At 42.5% G+C, this 19987-nt stretch overlaps 1 protein-coding gene across 2 annotated transcripts in view; it reads left to right on the top strand.

The window, feature by feature from the left end:
* Positions 1-9285: 9285 nt before the first annotated feature.
* Positions 9286-19987, top strand: part of SH3GL3 (SH3 domain containing GRB2 like 3, endophilin A3) — a 45020-nt gene continuing 34318 nt past the window's right edge. The window contains exon 1 of one of the 2 annotated variants that reach the window (XM_042823975.1): positions 9286-9383. In XM_042823975.1, coding sequence (XP_042679909.1) covers positions 9339-9383 — 45 coding nt within the window. In that variant the 5' untranslated portion in view covers positions 9286-9338. The remainder of the gene's footprint in view (positions 9384-19987) is intronic. The other variant, XM_042823973.1, reaches the window with a different exon arrangement.

Here is a 19987-nt window from a genome sequence, read left to right as displayed (position 1 = left end):
ACACAAACTGTAGTTTTCACAGTCAGGTCTTCATGAAAAGGTGTATTTTAAAGTCCCATAGACAGAATCTTTTAATTAAGAAGAAAAGTGCAAAACCCACAGCTGAAAACATGCATGAAAGGGAAAGATTAGAATTTATGTTTTACTTTGAGAGTTCTCTCCAACAGCCATCAAGCAAGGTAGGTTTTGGGAGGTGAGATTCCACATCCACTGAAAAACACCCTCTGATTTCAGCACACATCACATCCCATGGCAAAGCATTCTGCAACAGCCTTCCTTACACCCTTTATTGGAAGGAAAGTGAAAACTAATGTGAGTGTCAGGGAAAAGCAGCTGAAAGTTCCCCAGATGGCACAGACCTGCTGAGCAACTGGTGAGGGAGGTTGCTGAGTACATAGAGGGGTTTGGGAGGAAAAATCCAGGTATTATTTGAATAAACAATTTGAAATGCATCAAACGTATGTACAAAGTCCAGAATGCCAATGCTGGGATATGATCACAGATAAATTCCATAAGATGGGATTCTGGAATTTGTCATCAAAATCCTTCAGTACAGAAATACACAGATCAAAAGTGGCATGAAGCATTTTCTCATTACATGGAGGAAATAAGTGATATACTTCCTAATATTCTTTAAGCAGCTCTCAGTGTAAAAAGGAGATGGTTTTACAGCATGAAGCTAACCTCACCACTAATTTTCCCCATGTCTGCTTTGCATAGCGGTGTTAAGGATTTCTCCTTCCCTCCTGCAGCAGGTCGTGGGAGATCACTGCCATCTACAGATTGGAGATAGTATCACTGGCATTGGATGGCGGAACGATTTCTACCTCCTTCTTTTCTCTTTGCCTTGCCCACTTCTCAGTCCCTCCCTATATTAAAAACAAACGAACAAACCCTACACACACAAAACAAGAACAACCCAACACACCCGACTGCCTCTGTGGCACGCGGATCCTAATCACCCATATCAAAGGAAAAGTGCCATACTTTGGGAATGTTGGAAACTGCAAATGTATCAGCCAAATTATTTCTGAGCATGCTGGTTCCCAAGTACATAGGTGTTGTTACTTTTTAATCTGTTCTGATGTACATTGTGTCACTGAGTCCTTGAGAAGACTTTGCATCTGACATTAGCGTACATTAGAACATTGGGCAAATTAAAACTTGTCTACTGTGTGCATTAAGTGATTTGTCTGTTTGCATGCAATTTCTACTGTGTTATGCTGGACAAAGTAAGCTAATCATTAGAGAGCAAAAAAGAACCTACCAGGAGATGACTGACTGCCCACCAGTGTACCAATGTATCTGTGTGCAGGAAATTACTATTAACTATGACTTGAGAATTCAGGTCTGGAAGAGATCGCATGGCTGGAACAGCTAGGCAATAAAAGCCAAGTGTGAGTTAAATGCAGTAGTTATAACACAATCTGATGCTGCAGGGGATCTCAGCTACTGTCTGCCCAAATTTTCATCTTCATGCACTGTAGAAATGCTTCTTATTTGCTTCCCCAGATGAGAGAAATTCCCTGGCTTGTTTCTCCTGCTGTCTGTATATCCTCCTAGCAGCCAGAGAAGAGGTTTGCTTTGATTTGGGAGTCCATTACACCATGATAACAAGACTGCTTCAAGGAACATGTTCTGGTACGTACAACATGCTTTTGCCTGTACTAGCAGCACTAACAGCAGTGAGCATACTGCTGGCGAAGTTCAAGCAATGAAAGCAGCAGCTATTCTTGTCTGAGCACAGGGAACAAGTGGTCTCTGGCTGAAAAATTTACCACCCTGAAGTACAGTTCGTGGTTATGTGGGTCCAGACTTTCTTAGGGTCCACTTTAACATCCTGTTCCCACTGAATTTGCAAGAGAATACACATGCCCAACATTGTTAAAATCTGCCAATAACTCCAATGCTGACACACAAGGGCAGCTTTCATAAAGCATGGGCTGGAATTTTGGGCCCCATTGAAATCAGTGGAAGAAGTCCTGTTGGCTTCATTGAGGTCAGGATTTCATTCATGGTATTGATTCAGCTGCTCCCTTGAAATACAACAGTTTCCAGGTTGTTTCTACAGAAAGTCAATGTCAAGTGTGTTTATTTTTTTAAATGACGCAATTTTTTTTACAAAAGTAAATATCAGAGTGCCTTTAAAATTCCACAAGCCGTCTAGGAAGTCTGTCAGCAGCCATGTCTGTGTTTCACATATTTTTAACATCTATTCAATGGTTATCTACTGCATGAAAGCTGGGCTAGGGCTATTTTCCCTATTCCTGTACGTGGCCAGGAGGTGGCATTCATGGCTAACAGTTACAGCAACCAGAATACTCTCCACATACAAGGGGAGAAAAGAGGGTATCTTAGTATGGCTGCTCAAGTTTCTCAATTAACCACAATGCTTAAATTAACGCAATAAATTTGATTTATGCGTTCATTGTTTTATTAGGAGTGGTAGAGTTATCCAGTAGTAGCCATTAATCTTTGGGATGAAACAACAGGGACCTGACAAGCTGCATTCATCCTCTTATGAAGTATTTGATAGTCAAGGTCCTTGTCTTCAGCTCTATCATTTTGTTCTTCAAAATAAACCAGTTTCCAATAATTGTTTTACCACTGTAACACCCACCATCATCAGAACAGTTAGGAAATTTAAGAAAAAAGTTGAATTTGATCTAGTCAATGAATCTTAATGAGATTTTTCAAAGTCTGATCATTCTGGCTTGTGATTGTCAGCCTGTGGAGTACTGCCATATTTAACATCTGTGACACATCATGCCTTTCCTGTTGCCTCATTTATCGACAACATGTGATGATTCCCAGATGTTCAAACATGGCAGATCCCAAAAGACCTATGAAATTACACTGAAAACAAAACAACATCCTTGCTATAAAAGTTTTGTTAAAACTAGGTATGTCTGAATATTCACAAGCTTGCCACAAGGTACTTACTGATCGATATTCAAATTGCTGTTACCCGTTGGTCACATTGTTTGAAATGCCCACGCTGTGTTAAGGACTCACTGTAACAAGAGTGGATACAACTTTCTGCTCTGTCATACCACGTTAAAATGGAATTGGCATGTATTTATACAAGAAGTTAAGCCACCAGATTTATTTACCATTTGTTTCCCTTTTTTATATACAATACAGATGTGTGTTTTTTAGATTTTTACTCATCTTTCCTGCTGATTATGTTTCTACCTGCTGAAGCTAAATAAATCATTATGAAAGAAGCTTGCATACCGCATCCTGTAAGCAATGCAAGGTAGCACGTTGTTCTTCAGTGCATCCTTTTTCCACTGGACAGTTTTGTTTTCTCCATTGTGAAGACCAGAACTTTCAAAGGTGATATTTAAAGTTCTGTCCTGTAATGGTAGAGCAGTGACATGAAATTCTGAATTGGATTTCAAAGAGTACATGTGATCCAGTTCACGCCACAGTGCTATAGTGTTCTGCTTCAAAGGACTCATCAGCAGATACAGTACAGTACCAACAAAGATGAGAATCCTTGACACATCCAGAAGCTGGCATTAGTCTCCCTGTGACACTGCAGTTTCAGATTTCTCCCTGGCTGTGGCATTGTCAACGATGAGAATTTCAGTATTTTCAACTGAACAGAGGCAGCTCTGTGCAAAACTGGGTAGCTGTATTTTGACACATGAAATAGCAGCACAGAACTCAGGAGCAATTTTCTGAAGGTAGAGCAGCATTTCTTCCCATTACCACATCAATTCATTTTAAGTTTCAGGGTTTTTTGCCTCATTCTTCTTTAGGAAGAGACAACTCCATTAGAAAGGCCCATAAAAAAGTGGAATCTGTTTGGGCATTCATGTCTTTATTCTAAATTACACAGATAACTCATTTCTGTTAAACAGTGTAGAGCTGTCTGTGAACACTGACTTCCTGGATATATATTAATAGTAACAATTATTATTTTTACTGCTATCAGAAGCAGTACAGACACCTAAAAGTCACAAGACCTCCAACCAGGACCTGTTCAGGTATCCATATCGTATACTCTGCAACATCAGCATTGCAGATTTTTTTACAGGCTGCAGCATAACTGAACAGCACACACAGAAGAAAAGGCTGTTGTGTTCTCTTCAAAATTAGAATGCCTATTTATAATACACAAATATGTAACTTTAAAAATATCTGTCTAGATTTTAAGTTGTTTGTTTATATGCCTTTTAGAAAGAGACATGTAATTGAACCGTATTTATTATCTAATGGCATAAAACCTAGTATGCTTTCTTCTTTTGTTGACACTTGCAGAACATGGAATTTAAAAATGAAGATAGAAAGTATCCACAGAATCATGGAGATGCGTGTAGAGAACAAATACAGGAAGGGGATGAGGCAAAAAGCAAAGATGTGGATGATGGTAAGGCAATACGTGGAAATTCTGCTTGAGAAGAACAAACACAAATGCCAAAAACAATGCACTAGCTACATTTAGTTGGAAGATCTGGAGAGCAAACATAAGCATCCAAAACAAATGAAGCAGGTTAGCCAGAGTGTCTACCGGCCCCAGGGTCACACAGTCCTGCTCCAACTGCCAGCAGTGTCCATATGGAACAGGAAGCTTTCCAAATTCTGGCTGTATAGAAAAGACTATTGGCTTTTTTTCCATTTTCTGTGCAATGTACATTGCAGTGCAAAGCCACATCAGGAACACCTGAATCAGTGTATCTGCACTGCAAGCGCTATGCTACGCAGAATTACTTATGGTCTAGAAGCAAAACCCTACTGCTAGTCTGCTCCTCCTACCTATACACACACGTTTTCTTAACTCCTTTTAGTTGTTGTTTTGTTTTAAACATATCTAATACCAGACCAGCCTGCCCAGGATGAATTTCCTTAAGTGTTGTAGTCCTTTGGATTTCACTCTAGAACACTGTGCTATGTATTACTTCATTTAATTGCCAGTACTCTGCAGAAAGGTTAGTTCAGTTCAAGATTATCCTCTTTCTAAAGCTGTGGAACCAAATGAAGTTCTCACATGTTCAGAATAGGACACAATCTTATTTTCAAGCCAAATTAATTTTCAAAGCCTTCTGCGAGTCCCCTCTAGCAGTTTTTTCTTTCAAGTATCAAGTTCCACTTGGTCCATTGCCTTTAGGTATTTCATACAAAAGGTTGCATGTAGTCTCTGTCACACCCAAGTTCAGGGAGCAATAGTGTTCACTTTATGCTCCCCTTGCTTTTCCTTCATGGGAACACTAGCTTGGTGCCACTTGGCTTGGTGCTGATTCCAATTGCGGTATTTACCTTCTATCTTCTTCCTTCTTATCAGATGCTAGGTAGATTGGAAGGAGGAGCCAACAAATAATTTTGGTACTGTAACGGAGTTACCAAGATAGATTGACTCAAAAAATTCTCCTACATGTTCTACTGGATCTTACAACTTGGTGAAAAATGGTACACTTCAGATGTACCATTCCATGAAAATCAGACTTGCCCAACCGTGCCAGTGAGCTCCACTAATGCCATATCTGCTACCTGGGGTAATCCATCTTTGCAATACAAACTGTTTTTTTTTTTTTTAAATACGTATATTTATTTTGCTTTCCTTCTCCATTGCCAGTATTTTGAAGATAAAGAATGGGATATTAGACTTCTTCAACATGAAGATAATTCATAAATAATTCTCATTTATTTTTCTGTTATAAATCCAGAAATTAGGGTTGCTAATTTCTAATTAAATTACAAATGAAGCCCCATTTGTGGGTTTCTCACAGGCTTCTCTCACCGACCCTGCTTTTGGTAAGCAGTAACATGGTTACTCAATAGGCTGTTTTCCCCTGGAGCTGTTCTTGTCCTGTATCAGACGAGCACATCCAAAGTCTCCTTCCATTGCCACATGTAAAAAAAATATTGCCAGGTAAGTGAATGCACAGTAGCTTGTTTTGAATATTTATGTCTTACGGAATAAGTGTTTTACCTATAGTCAGTGTGGCCTGGAATCAAATCTCACGGAACTTCATCACAAACTCATCTTTCTCTCCTTTTTGATGTTTTCCTTGGTGGCAGTAAATACTGAAGACCCAGATCAAATGTGACTATCAGATTTCTCATATTTTTTAAGAGACATTCAAGTAAACATGAATGTGATTGGCTTCAGGTTGCAAGTAATATCAACTGCCAAGCTGTCTCTAGATCTTTTTTTAACACTACCAGTACTTATTTTACTCAAAACCCAATACTTCACATGGCTACTATTGCAGTTTCAACTCTTAAAACTTCTTCATTGGAAACCAAATGCCCATAAGGTTGTTTGCTTTTACCAGAATCATTTTCAGGAGGAATTTCTGCAGGCTGGGTTTCTTACAAAGTAATAGCCACACTGAAATCCAATGACTTATGAATGCATCCACTTATCCAGATACCTATGTTGCTTGAATTTCACGGGACCAATTTCCAAGCCCAATTCTACCACATGAACAGCCAGCACATATTTTCCAGTCACCACTGTGATTCAAATCCAGTTAGGAGTTCTCGGTTTGTACAAAGTTCACCATCCTTTTTAAAACAACAATGCTGTATGGGAACTGCTGAGTCACAGCCTGAACCTCTGATCACCTGCGGCGAGCCATGAGCCAGCCAGAGGAGCACAGGTGAAGGCAATTCTCCTGTGCTGCCAGAAGGGGTGGAGCCTGGCTCCCTCCCATCCTAGACCTATTTAAGAGCTGGCTACCAGTGGGGAAGGATCTCTTCTGGAGATCCCTCCTTGTGGTGTTTTGTGGTGAGCCCAGCATAAGGATAAGCCTTCCATTTATTCTCTTTTGTTATCATAGTCTATGTCACCTAACTCTCTTGTTTATTTTGTGATTGTAACATCTTGATATCCATTGATTATACAAATGTGTTGGAGCATCATCTGTAGTTCTTGAGTGCTTTGAAATTTCTGGAACAGGATTGCAGTTGTTCAAATACCTACATATCTAGAACTCTTCTACCAAAGGCCCCCTGTTTCCCAGGCTCTGCAAAGTATTCTTTCACCATGCCATGTAGTGGCCTGCTTTTGGCTTATAACAGTTCTTTTCAACAGAAGATTCTTTTCTACCATGTCAGCATTTAGCTGTACCACTTCCTGGAGTTTTTATTTTATTTCTGATTTCCCTCTTTTTACGGATCAGATTAGCAACTTTCCCCAAAACGTAAAGAATGTTATCCAGCAAATCCCAGCCCCTTTTCCCATGATGTATAGCCATAGTGGTTACAAAGCCTGAGATATTGCTTACCCAGTCTGTATTACTGGCTACAAGCTATAACTGCTGCTTATATCTGAACCAGCCTTTTTCAGAGTGTCTCTACTGAATTGTTAACACCTTGGCCACTCAAGTTGGATTTTAATTAATTTTTCACCTTGTCTGTGTTATCATGCAATTAGTCTACGAACTTGGATTTCCACAGGGCACTTGCAGATTCTTGTACCACTTCAGCAGAAACAGCACACCTTCCACCCTAGTGTAACGCTGGATGAAAAGAGGGAGCTGTAGACACATTGCCTTACTCAAGTTTTTATCTAACCCAGTTTTACAGCTAACAGCTGCAGTGACTATAATCCATCGATTCTCCTGCATGGTCTCTTCTTTTAAGTTCCTTCCTTCCTTCCTTCTGGTCTCCCCTTTCTTCCAGCCAAAGATTAGTCAGAGCTTTCTCCTGATTCCATGGTATGCTCAGAGTTTGCTTTAATACAATGTACATGACTCCAATTTCTCAGTTCAGGCCTTTTTTTTCTCTCTCTTCTCAGCACCTCCGGCTCTCTCAAAACAGCTCATTTCATTTCTGCCAGCTGTGGCCTCTCTGAATGCCTCACTAATTCACGCCGTACCTGACGTGGCCGGGGCAGTGAGCATCGTGCTGTGGTTTGATTAGGAAGAAAGCTTGGTGCTGAAATCAAGTGCCTGTGGTGTAATCATGTTACCATGGAACGAGGCTGAAAGCACTCCTTCCCTCCCCACTAAGTGCCGTCAGGCAGCACCATGACTGCAGACTTCTTTCAAGTATTATTTGGTCCAAAAACCTGAGAGGACTTTTCCTTGCAATTTGTCTTCCACAGGGGGTTAACTGGTTATCCTCATCGCTTTCTCTTTTGTTGCTTTTGCCTCTCGGATACAAAGTCTCTTTTGTAAAATAGCAGCCAGTTGGAGTTCCTTAATTCAGAGACAAGTCTCTTGATATCAGGGGTACGTAATTGTTGCAGGTAGGACAGCGATTCCTTACTCTTAATTTATAATAGGACAATTACCTTGATTTTTTTTTCTTTTTCTTTTTTTTTTTCTTCTTTATTATCATTTCCTTGTCCTCATTGCTATTATAAGGAGATCCCTGGAGGTTTTCAAGGAAAGAGTAGATGTGACACTGAGGCATGGCTTAGTGGTGTGATGGGCTGACGGTTGGACTAGATGACCTTAGCAGTCTTTTCCAACCTTAACAATTCTATGAGTCTGTGAGCTAATTGTAACGTGCTCTGCAAACATCTCGCTCACCCAGGCCAATGAAACCTGCAGGCTGCCAGTGAGAGCTCTGTGGTCCTGCAAGCACCCAGGGTTCTCTCTCAGCACTTCCCAGCTCCATCACTGCCAAGTGACCTCACAGCCCAGTGCCAGCTCTTTGCTGGGGGGCAAGACCACCCCTACCTATGGGTACATTGCTGACCCACAACCAGACATATGTGTGCAATCGCTTCATCCTGCAGCAACCAAGCACACAGCTGAGCCACCCATGTGCACAGCTCTCCTGGCCTTCCTGCTGCTCCTTTAAAAATAATAATAATAATTAAAAAACAGCCACAGAGTGGGCTTATTCTGCTGCACAGCCCCAGGCAGTCACGCTCTGGACTGCTGCGATAGCTTTCATGCGCTAAGAGCATCCATTTAATTAAGATGTCGTGTAGCAGTGAGACCTACAAAGAGGAAAGGAGGCCCAGCTGGACAGCAGGCAGCCGGACCCCGCGCCGCTCAGCCCCGCAGCGCCGCCACCCCCGCGCCGCTCAGCGCTGCGCCCCCCGGCAGCGCAGTGCGGGCCGAGCCCGCCGGCTCTGCGGTCTTCACACAACACCGTAGCGTAAACGTCTTCGGGCGCTCAATTTGCATAGTCCCCCGCGCGCGTCCAATGGGCGGGCGACTCCGGCTGTGTCATTTGCATGGGCACGAACGGCGGCCAATAGGGTGGCACCGCCGAGCCCGTTCGGAACGCGATGTTTCCACCCGCGCGGGGCTCCGGGGCCGGCGGTGCGGGTGACACAGCGAGAGGCCGCGGATCGCTGCCCGGAGCCGCCGCACGCCGGCAGCCGCCTCGGGGTGCGGGCTCCGCGGGGAGCCACCCGCGGCGGGAGGATGTCCGTGGCGGGGCTCAAGAAGCAGTTTCACAAAGCCAGCCAGGTAAGGGAGCGGCGGCGGCGGGCTGGACTCGGAGGAGCGGCTCCCTGGGGTTCTCCCTCTGTGCGGGTTCTGGCATCGCCGCCCCGGGGCGCGTCCTTTGGTTGCGGGGCGGCGGCTGCACCGCCGGCCCTATCTCGCTGGGTGCCCCGCGGCCGGCCGAGGAGAGCGTGCGAGGCGGGCCGCCCCTGCCCTCCCATCTCCTGGGGCCCGGCTCTTCGCTTCCAATTATTGCTTTTGTTACTGGCATTTCTTTTGCGCTGGTTCTGGTTTGTGCCCCGTGGCCTCAGTTAAAGACGGGGGCTGTGAGGTACCGGCCGTCCCCACAGAGTTCGTTGTTGTCCTCTCCGAACGACTCCTGCTGTTTCCCTACCTGGCATACCACGCATCTGTCCTATAGGGGGTACTCTGCGTTTCTAGAGTTTTCCCTCCTTCTCTGGATGCTGTACTCAAACCTTTTCCTGAGCCTTCACATTCTCTCCCGCTGCAGCTTTCCCACTTTCCCTTCCCGCAGTGCTGCACGGTGGGGTTCTCCAGTGGAGGAGTTTGTGAGTTCCCCGGAGATCTGTCCTCCTGCCGCCTCTCCTTAATGATGATGGCAGTACTAATATGAGTTCTGTAACCTGTTTTGCCAAGCTGACAGCTGCTCCTGCTTGGAGCACGAGAATTAAAGGCTCAGAGCCGCTGAGCAGCCTTTCTGCAGGTCCTGCAGCAGGTAGCTGGGGTCTCTCCTGCCCAAACATGGCTTTGGTCAGATACTGACAGGCTGAGTAATTGTATCTAACATTTATTGTCAGTAGTGTTATTTCTTCTGTGCTCTGTATCAGTCGCAAGGAATGCCACGCACCCAGATATTTAGTCAACTTTCACTGCCTCTTTGCAAAAATGAGGGCTCTCTGGGTAAACAAACCCAAGGACAGCTTAGCAAAGGCTTTGGTTTGTTCTGCAGCCACCGTACTGTAAATGGTGCAGCCTTTGCTGTGCCGAGTTGGTAACACAGATGGTATTTTAGTGTGGAAGTTAAAGAGGTAACCACAACAAATGCTTCCAGTCTGACGGCTGCCAACAGTGTGGCAGGTTGCTTAATCTGGGCACGTACACATAGCAAAGAACTAAATAACCGAGGGGGAAGCTGGAGAAGGTAGCATTGGTGGCAGAATGGAACAGAAGGATATATTGAACTTGCCCAGGTATTTCCTGAAATGCTGTGGTACGTCCTCCAGTGTTCGTTACAGTAGGAAACTGGGATGCATAAGTCTAATATTTGATAACGTTCTTCATCTTTGGCCAAATGTGAAGTTTCCTTTCATTGTCAAATGAAGAAGCGAGTATGCAATTTAAAGGAAGCGGATCTGAATAGCATCTTCTTCAAGAAGGAAATGTTCCTTAGTAGAAAATGCTCGTGCAGGAAAAAAGCCGATATTGGAACTGGATTTCTTTGGTGCTTAAGAGAACACGATGTACTTCTTAGGAGTTCCTTCTGGAAGACTGCAGATCAGACATTGAGCAAAATGATATAAAAATATATAAATACGTGGAAAACAATTGTGGAAAGTAGCAGAAAATGGGATGGTGAGGGCACACATAATAGAAATATCGGTACTCCATCTTTCAGCTTAATTCTTTTGCACGATGCTAAAACAAGCAAGTGCAGATATCTCTCAGCAGGACGTTTTATGAATCTCTTAAGTACTGTGGGAGCACTTAAGGAGGTGTATCATTTGTGTATTGAAAGGCTGAGAGATGCCAAGGGTAACTACTAACAGCAGACACAGGCACGGCTCGGGGAGAGAATGAAATTAATTCCTTGCTTTAATGTTCCCAAAGGAGAATGGGGGCAGATGACAAAACTGGCAAATTTCCCAGAGGACGCTGAGGAATACTGAGGGGAATGAGAATCGTGCCAGGACATGTGATTGAAGGAGAATATTTGAAGGTTGGCAGAACCTAGAGACAAAAAAAAGGGAAGGATGAAGCAAGTGAGTTAAGACAGTCTGTATTTAACAAGTTGATTTTAAAATGTGAGTAAATATCAAAGAAGTGACAAGATCTCTATATTTTCAGAAGATAATATTTCCATGTTACAGCGGACGTCTATTTAACTGAAATAACCCGCAGTTCCGACTGATCTATAGACTGATGGAGATCTGGGGTTATAGACCACGCAGTTATAGAAGAAATCCAAATACATCGTTTAGTGTAGCATTTCTAACAGCCACTCACTTATTGCAGAACTGTTTGGTTTTGTTTTTTGCTTTTTTTTTTTTTTTTTCCAGGGGAAATACATTTTCTGTATGTCTTGCTTTAGACTCTGAGGTAAAAAAGGAACCAATACTTTTGATTTTCTGTGTGCAGTAGAAGTTTATTGGCTTATTCCTTCTGGGATGTTTGTCTGACGCATGCCAACGTGGTTAATCTGAAGTTACTGCTGAGTAAATAGGTGTTCACTTTAAGAAAAAGGTCAGCAGTCACCTTTGCATGGCTCCTAAAGCCCTCCCCCAAGCTCAGATGTAACATGCTGTAACATGCTAAGAAGTCCCCGTATCTCCATGTTTGCAATCCATAAACTCACAAGAGGAGTTCTGTATGGTGTGAGTGTGTAGATTTTCACCTGTTGGGGGCAAGGGTTGGAAGGCAGCTCTGAGTCATGGGCGTTTGTTTGCACTGCTGCAGTAACGTTCTGGCTATTTGTCTGTGCGTTGCAATACCCAATTGCACTGCAGCCTGTCTACCCTGCCAATTGCTTCATCAGGGATGCAGAAGTGATAGACCCAAACCAAGCTGTGTGTCTGTGGCGTAATAGATGATAGCTTTTAGGAGTGCTAGAAATAGCTTTACTGTGCTTATTATGTGGACTGTAAGTTTGAATTGAAATATTCAAGTCGATGTGTTTTCAAATAGATTTATTTTTTTAATTAGCCCCAGGGAGTTGTGTTCTCAATGGAAAATTTGCCTCCTGTCACTTTCAGATGCTGACATCTGTTTTCCTGTTGTCGATGTGCAGCCTTTGATGCAGGTGGGTGGATCTCCGTGCGGCTGCACTGCAAGGCAGTGGGAGGGCTGTGCCTTCTGATGCTCACCAGGAGTATTTTTAGAGAGCTGTTCTGTTTAGAAAAACTGTAAGTACAGAGCGTGGATAGGATGGCCTTCCTAGTCAGCAGGTGCTGCTGTAGCTTCTGCTGTGTTCTATCAGCCCAGCCAGGCTGGCATCTCAGTGCTGTGATGTTGGTCCCTTTCAAAGCAGGAGGCTGGGTGTTGGGAGCCTCCCTTCCCTTAGTTGTTCTGAGTGCTCAGCCATGACACTGCTGTAAGACCTTAAATTCATGTTTTTTGTCTTTTTTTTAATTAGTTGTGTTAGAAGTATGTCTATGGCAGCAGTCTCAGTATCAACAGATTATTTGCAGTGTATTTCTTAGGCTTGACTCCTCAGAGGGTGTAGAAATCAATACTTTTTTTGTGTGTGTGAAACACAGGCCTGCGATTATTGTGAATATCTTATTTGCAATGTAAGCATGAGCAGTGATTGTCAATGAATGCAGATTGACTTCTTAAACCCTTTCTAACTGTTAGTGAAGAAAAAAAGGGCAGAGCTATTCAGGTGTTGTTTCTTCTGCCTGTAGATTAGCATAAATGTGAACAGGTTTTCTAAGCAGAGTTAGTACAACATTTTTTACTTCTGAAAGTGGTTTACTTATACGCTCTGGGCACTTCTCTTGTATTGTCCTGAATGGCATTTGTCTTTTCAAGTAGTGCATCTGTCATCTGTTTGTAGCAATGTTTTTGAAGGCCTTTTTCTATCGTGTGTGCTTGGCTTTTGTTCCTTGGATTTTGGCTCTCACCAGCAGTTACAAGGATGCTTGTTCTCCCACAGATTTCTGCTGTTACTCTGTTGATTTATGTGGCACGTTGATCCAATCTGCTGGATTGAAAACCAGATCAGAATGGAGACCTTATTACCCACACAGAATAAATCTTGTTAGCTGGGTTTTGTTTGCTTTGCTTTCCTGACAAAATAAAGCTTAAAAAAAAGAAAAAAAAAAAAAAAAGTGCTGAGTCACAGCTTGAAGCAGTGATGGAGCACCTGGAGGGAAGGCAGGGCCAACCCACGGGAGGTGTATCTTGCTAGAGGTCCCTGCATACTTGAAAGGCCTGAGGCCTTTCAAGGGTGAGCAAATATTCTTCCTTCATTTTTGTGTCCTCAGCTGCTGTGTTTGGGCTTGTCCTCATTTTGCAGCAGCCTGGGACTTTGCCACCCACCCCACAAAGTGAGGTTACACAAGTAGGCAAACAAACACAAGTTGCAGACAAACTTTCAATGCTTTGGTAAACTGAGGGAAAGACTTTGCACGAAGAAAGCCTGACCTTGCCTTTGAGACACCAAAAGGCAGCCTTTACTAACTACTGAGTGGTACATGCAGATCTATTTCTGTCCTGCAACTAGAAGCTGTTACCATCCAGCTGTGAGAGATACTGTTCCTTCACATCTAACCTGAATTGGGCACAATGAATCCAGGACCTCAGCAGGGACACCTTCTATCTTGTTCCTAGACTTTATTACATAATCTGAGATATTCATTTGCAAATCTGTTAGAATAATAGGGGCATGATAGTGGAGAAAAGACATTGAGTTTATTGTTGGAGATGTTTTGAAGTGGATAATTCTAATTCCTCTACATGGCTCATAAAGCAGAATAAATCCTCAACCAATGGCAGGGACAACAAAATGACATTCCTCTGTCTTCTGTGTACATGAAGATATCACACTGGTCACTGCTGCTCATCTTTACCTGTGTTGTGGCTGGAGACTCCTGTTATGCAATCAGGTAATTACAAAACTGTACTGCAGCTGATGATGCACTGCTCATCTTGTATTCCTGAAACGATGAGAGGAGAGGATTTGTGTAAGTTTCTGAGGTCTTGTTTGAGGATGGAGTTCTTGCTGGGTGTTCTTTTGTTGTTGATTGGTTTTCCAGGACCGGAGTACGAGGCCAATAGGTACAAAATATAAAGATAGTTGTTTGTTGCACTAAGCTGGTTTTCCATATTAAATACACAAGTCTGATAGAGTTGGGAGGAGTGGAAAGCTAGCTGTGAAGATTTAAATTCATAAGTATATTCACAATTATATTAACAATTATATTTGTAACTTGCTAAGCAGGCTAGCAGAAAGGCATAACTGTAGGAAAAAGAAATGCTGAGTATATCAGCCAGCATACAAGTTAGCAAACACAACATTTGAGTGCCTCTACAACCTCTAGCAGTGCAGCTCTCAAAGCCTGCAGGAGTTGGATCATCTGTGCTGCAAGCTGGGAATCCAGCAGTGATGCAGCTATCATTTGGAGGTTACATGTACCATATGTATATGTAAAAATCTGAATAGCATTGCAACAGAAAATAGTACAGCATGATGGAACGGAAGCTGAACTGTCTTCTTGAACACATCTCCTTTTATAGATTCTTGGCTTTGCTGAAGGGTGCTACACAGGCATCCTGCAAGCTGGAGCTGGAGCCTGGCTCGTGCTGTTATTGCCTGAGTCATTGCAGCACATGCTGGGTAATGCATTGCAGTGCAGGCACTTGAGAGTCCTGCAGTGCTGCAAAACAAATAGATAAGGGAAGTGCAGCAGCGCAGTTGTGTTCAGATTTTCTTTAGTGCCATTTGCTAGGAGTTACTCCAAGTTGCTTAAATATCCTAAGCAGATGCATTTCTACAGTGAATTGTACTCCCCTATGGAATTTGAGACAGACTCTGAAATGCACGTACAGCAGGATGATTTCTGCTTAATTATGCTAATAGAAATCTGGGCTGACTCAGTGCAGTGTCTTCTACATAGGCAAAAGCAGCATAACGGTATGACAGCAAAATCTCAGCCCAAACCCTTGTTTCCTATTGGTGTAAGAAAGCTGTATAGATTCAGTGGTGTGATATAGCTGCAGTTCCAGAGCAAAGAATTGCTGAAGAATGGAAGTATTTTTAGTACAATATTTTGTCTGTTGTGCCACACCAGCACCTTCTATTAACACTGATGTAGTTCAAGTAATAAAATATGTCCCTTCTTTATACTTTCTGCAGCAAGCCTATAGCACAAAGTTTTGGCTTACAATGATGTTATTAAGATCAATCTGCTTCTATTTATATAATGCCACTTCCACCCCGGTGTATTGTGCTCATCTCATTCTGTGCTGTGTTCCCACTGGTCAGCTCTTTCCTGTCCAGGGAAGGAAGACACTGCTGCAATTCTATGACAGTTGAGAGCCGAAGATGTAGCTTGTAGCAGTGCTTTTAACAAGTCCAGTTAGGGAAGGGCTCATCAGATGTTAGGTTACACTTCAAATTCTGTTTGATAGGCTTCTAGTGTCCTATCACTGTACAGTGTTTCTATTACTAACGTTATTAAGTGATACATATTAATGGGAGAATATACCCTTTAACTTCTTGCAGCATCTCAGATAGCAGCAGCTGCGTATGTGAAACATGACAGCAACTCAGCCTTGCATGTTTTCTACTCAGAGGACAATACCAAGCCTCTGCTCCCTGTTAGTTCTGGTTCGAATTAAACTACGTTTTTTGTGTTGTCCCTGGGTGTAATGAGCTGCAGTGGTTGCAGGGACATTAGCCTGATTGGGAACTGTGCACAATTATAAGAATCAAAAGCTTATAAATTTCTCTGATTGTCAGATTTTCTGGCCTTGTGCATTCAGGTTATAGATAAAAGGTGAAAAATCTTTTTTTTTTTTTTCTTGAAAGAAACAATAGAAAAGACAGTATAAACAGCCTTAGATAGGAGCACCCCTTATCCCTTTGCAGAGGCAGGTAGGTCTCATTGTTCCCACTGTTTTCTCAAGCAGGTGCAGGTAAATAAGGTACTTGAAGGTGACATGACTTTGGAGGTAAGGAGAAAGCCAGTGAGAGAACCAAAGTCAGATTCTGTGTTTCCAGGCTACAGAAATGGTGTCATTCCATTGACTCAGAGAAAGGTCAGCAGAGCTGAAGGTTAGTAATTTCACTTGACATTTCTGGTTTTAATATCCCTCTGCAACTGCAAAGGTTTAGAAACTCAGATTTTCAGATAACCCAGCAGAGAACAAGTGGGAAGACAATATTAGTGCAGCAAGTGTGTGATTGGAGGTGAGAAACTCATTGTTTTGATTCAGAAGTGTGAACTTGCCTTTCTCAGTCCTACTGAGACAGCTGGGAAGTGAGAGATCCATCGCCTATGCTGTCTCTAAGACCAGAGAATTCGCAGCCATAGGAACACTTTCCTGTGGAGAATGCAGCACCTGTTGGCCTGGCTTCTGGTAGGTGTGTGCATGGTGGGGGGATGAAGCCCCATGAAAGTGAATTATTAATCAAAGCCGCTGACTTTTCATCAGATCAGAACCAGCAGTTCCAGTTCTGCTCTCTAGAAATTCCTTCCAAAGAAAATATGATAAGGTTTCTTTAGACAGCAGATGGAATTCTGCTCTTGCTGTAAGCTGCTTGGGTGTCTGCCTGGAGGCACTGGAACACAGCAAGCGCTGCTCACCTTGAAGGTTAGCTGTTCATCATTTGGTGGCTTTAACATCTGAACACTCCCTACCTGTTTTTCCCATGTAAATTGTAATAAACTTAAATTACATTCTTTGATGTTGAATGTGGGCTTTTTTCCCCCTTTCTCTGGAGATGGGAGGAGGAGCAGCAAACCAGACCTCTTCCCTTCCCTGATCTCTCCTGCAGCTCTCCACATGCTCAAAGACTGTTTACACTGTTTCTCAGTGGAAGAAACTTTTTCTCCCTCACTTCTCCTTTTTTCAAGGTGTTTTTGTTAATGTACTGAGAGTAAAACCTTGAAACACATTGAAATCTGGAAATCCCTGAAGCTTATGGGTGTGAACTGGTTTACCTCTCTGTTTCTGAAAGCTCCAAGCCCCAGTTTTATTATAGATAAATGGAAATTGATGACAGCACTTCCATTACTTTGTACAACTGTGTTGTATTTATAACCCTTATGTCCTCCTCCTCCGTCTTTAAGCCTTTGGATAGGAGCGCTCCCCACAGATAGCCTCTGCCCAAAATATATCTGCTAGACATTACTTAGAAGGTAAACAGTTTGCCCTTCGGTCTCCAGAGGAATATTTCCGAGCCAGCTCTGCTTAGAGAAGATCTGAAATTCACTGTGTGGAATGACACTGGCCCTGAGCAGCGCAGCTCTGTGGCTGACTTTCTGCCAAAGGTCTAGGCTGAGCTGCCGCATGCTTGCTCTATCAGAAATATTCATTGCTTCTAACGTTGCTTTTTTGACACTGACTCCGTGGAAACTGCCTTTCAAGCCCCCATGTTAGTTATTGTCATTTTGCTGAGTTCAGTTAGGTTAGTGCAGGGTTGCAGAAATGAAGGCTAGTGAGTGGGTTGCACTGCAGAGGAGGAAGAGCAAGTTCAGCTCCAGCAGCCTTGTGCTAAGGAAGGCTTGCATAACAGATTTGTGACTTTGCACTTAGCACCTCTTTGTCTGTCTGCATGATTGGGAAGCAGCCAAAGGACTAGTACAGATCTCTTATCTGATGAACAAAAAGTTTGTTGATAGTAGGGAAAAAAGTGCACGTAAATATAGTTGATCTTAAGCAAAAGCAGCACTGCTTCTGGGAAGTGCTTTTTTTTTTTTTTTTTTTTTTTTTTTGATTACGTGAAAATGGCATAAAGAAAATGAGGAAATGATTTTGCAAAAAATAGTGAAGTTCTATGAATTTGTGTTGCCAAGTTTTGGGTGGCTTTTTTTTTGTTGTTGTTGTTCTTGTTTTTAATTCAAATTTATAAAAAATAGGCACCAGTGAAGGCATTCATTTACTCTTTACGTTCTACATGGCATACCTTAAAGGGATGGGAAAACAGCAAATCTTCCTTTTCTTTCCATTTACTTCTTCTAGCAGAAACTTCACATTTTGGAATACTGTCCATGATTCTGTATACTAAGCAATTTAGATTTGTATTATTAATATTTAGCACATTTCACTGTATATATTCTTAATTATCACATAATTTTAATCAAGATTGAAAAGGCCATTTATGCTGCTTTTCTTGGCAAGAAGAATGCAAGAGTTTTGACTTGTGAGTTTGTAAACGATTGAGATCTGCCCATCAGTGATCTTATAAGCTGTGGTTAAAGGTTCCTTTTCCCTGGAGTTTAACATGTTTTGGCACCAATGGGTTTGTAGCAGAAAATCCCTTTAAAAAAAAAAAAAAGAAGCAGCCATGTGGCAGCATAGAGGAGGACAGTGCCTTTTGACCTCCTTTGCAGCAGTGCTTCAGAGCTTCTCCAGGATCTCTGTAAGGGTCTGTGGTGTTCTCCATAGATGATACTGGAAATCTTTTTCCAGCTTTCCATGTTTTCTGTTTAAAGATGGAATTTTATAAAGTTTGATAACAATGGAATACAGGAAATTCTGTGGTAATTCTGTGTATGAAAACAAGGTAATTCTGTGTGTGATGAGGGAAGTTCTTCTCTGTCCCATGGATGAAATCCAGAGTGCGTTTCTGCAGAGTTCCCGTTCCATTAGAAGGAATTGTGCCTCGTGGACATTCAGGACAATTCATGTCTTTGTTAGACCTGTGGGCTGTGAAACCCAATGGTCCCCAATTGCATTTTAGTTTGTGGTATTGTGTGTAACAAAGTGTTGCTGCCTGAAACCACCAGGGTGTTTTGAAATTGAGTTGTGAAAATGGGGCAAAAACGTATGGTGGCTTCATCTCTAGACCCACCTTGGAGATGAAAAGATGATGCGTGCGTGTTTGTGTGTGTGTATATTTATTTAAACTGTGATATCAGAGTTTTTCTAATATGTGAAAGAATGGAGTATGGATTATTAAAAACTTGTAGCTGCTCAAAAGTGTCAGAGATTTGTCTGTTCCATTTAGATTTTGCAACTCATCCCGAGCACAGGTTGCATCAACCAAGAGAACAAGATAGCCGAAGTCCTTTCGTTCCTCCCTTGGTTATTGCTGCTAGCAGCCTTGAATGAAGTCAAAAGCACTGCAAGGCAGCTGGGAGTGTATTTTGGGATTTTTTCATAGTATTTGGGTGATGAAACTGTAACCTCACTAGTGTCCTTGCAGAGGACCCAGGACCAGGAAGCATGTTGTTTACAGTATTCTAGTGCTGAATGTGAACTTCAAGGCCTGTGGAAACCATTGACCAAAATGTCTTTAATAACAAGCTAACAAAAACCCCTCAAGCTGAGCAAACAAAGATCTTGCTGAGTCAAGGGGAAGGTATGCAATCTCCATACAGCAGGAACAGGTAGGAAGTAACAGCAATTGACTGCATGGCAGAATGGTTTGGGTGTTTCACGATCTACTGAAAGCTACTAAAAGTGTACACTATGGGACTGGCTGCTCTAAAGGTAGAAATGGTGGCACTTAAATCAAAATAACGTGCAGTAAAAAGCAAGGGTAGGTGATGGAATTATCAATCAATTTTATAGCAACTGAATAAAATCCACAGGGTTAGTATGGGCTAAGAATGTAAGCAGTAGTTTAATAACATTGTAGGGCAAATCATAAGTTGATTATGTGGGAATGGAATTCAATAAGAATTACTGCCTGATGGTGAGAAAAGTAGCTCCTGAAAGAG

The sequence above is a fragment of the Centrocercus urophasianus genome, unplaced genomic scaffold (assembly GCF_019232065.1).
Source record: "Centrocercus urophasianus isolate 14NV4802_14NV808 unplaced genomic scaffold, USGS_Curo_1.0 seq_23, whole genome shotgun sequence".
NCBI lineage: Eukaryota > Metazoa > Chordata > Aves > Galliformes > Phasianidae > Centrocercus > Centrocercus urophasianus.
Note: the sequence above shows the minus strand (reverse complement) of the source record. Positions and strands in the feature narration are given on the sequence as shown.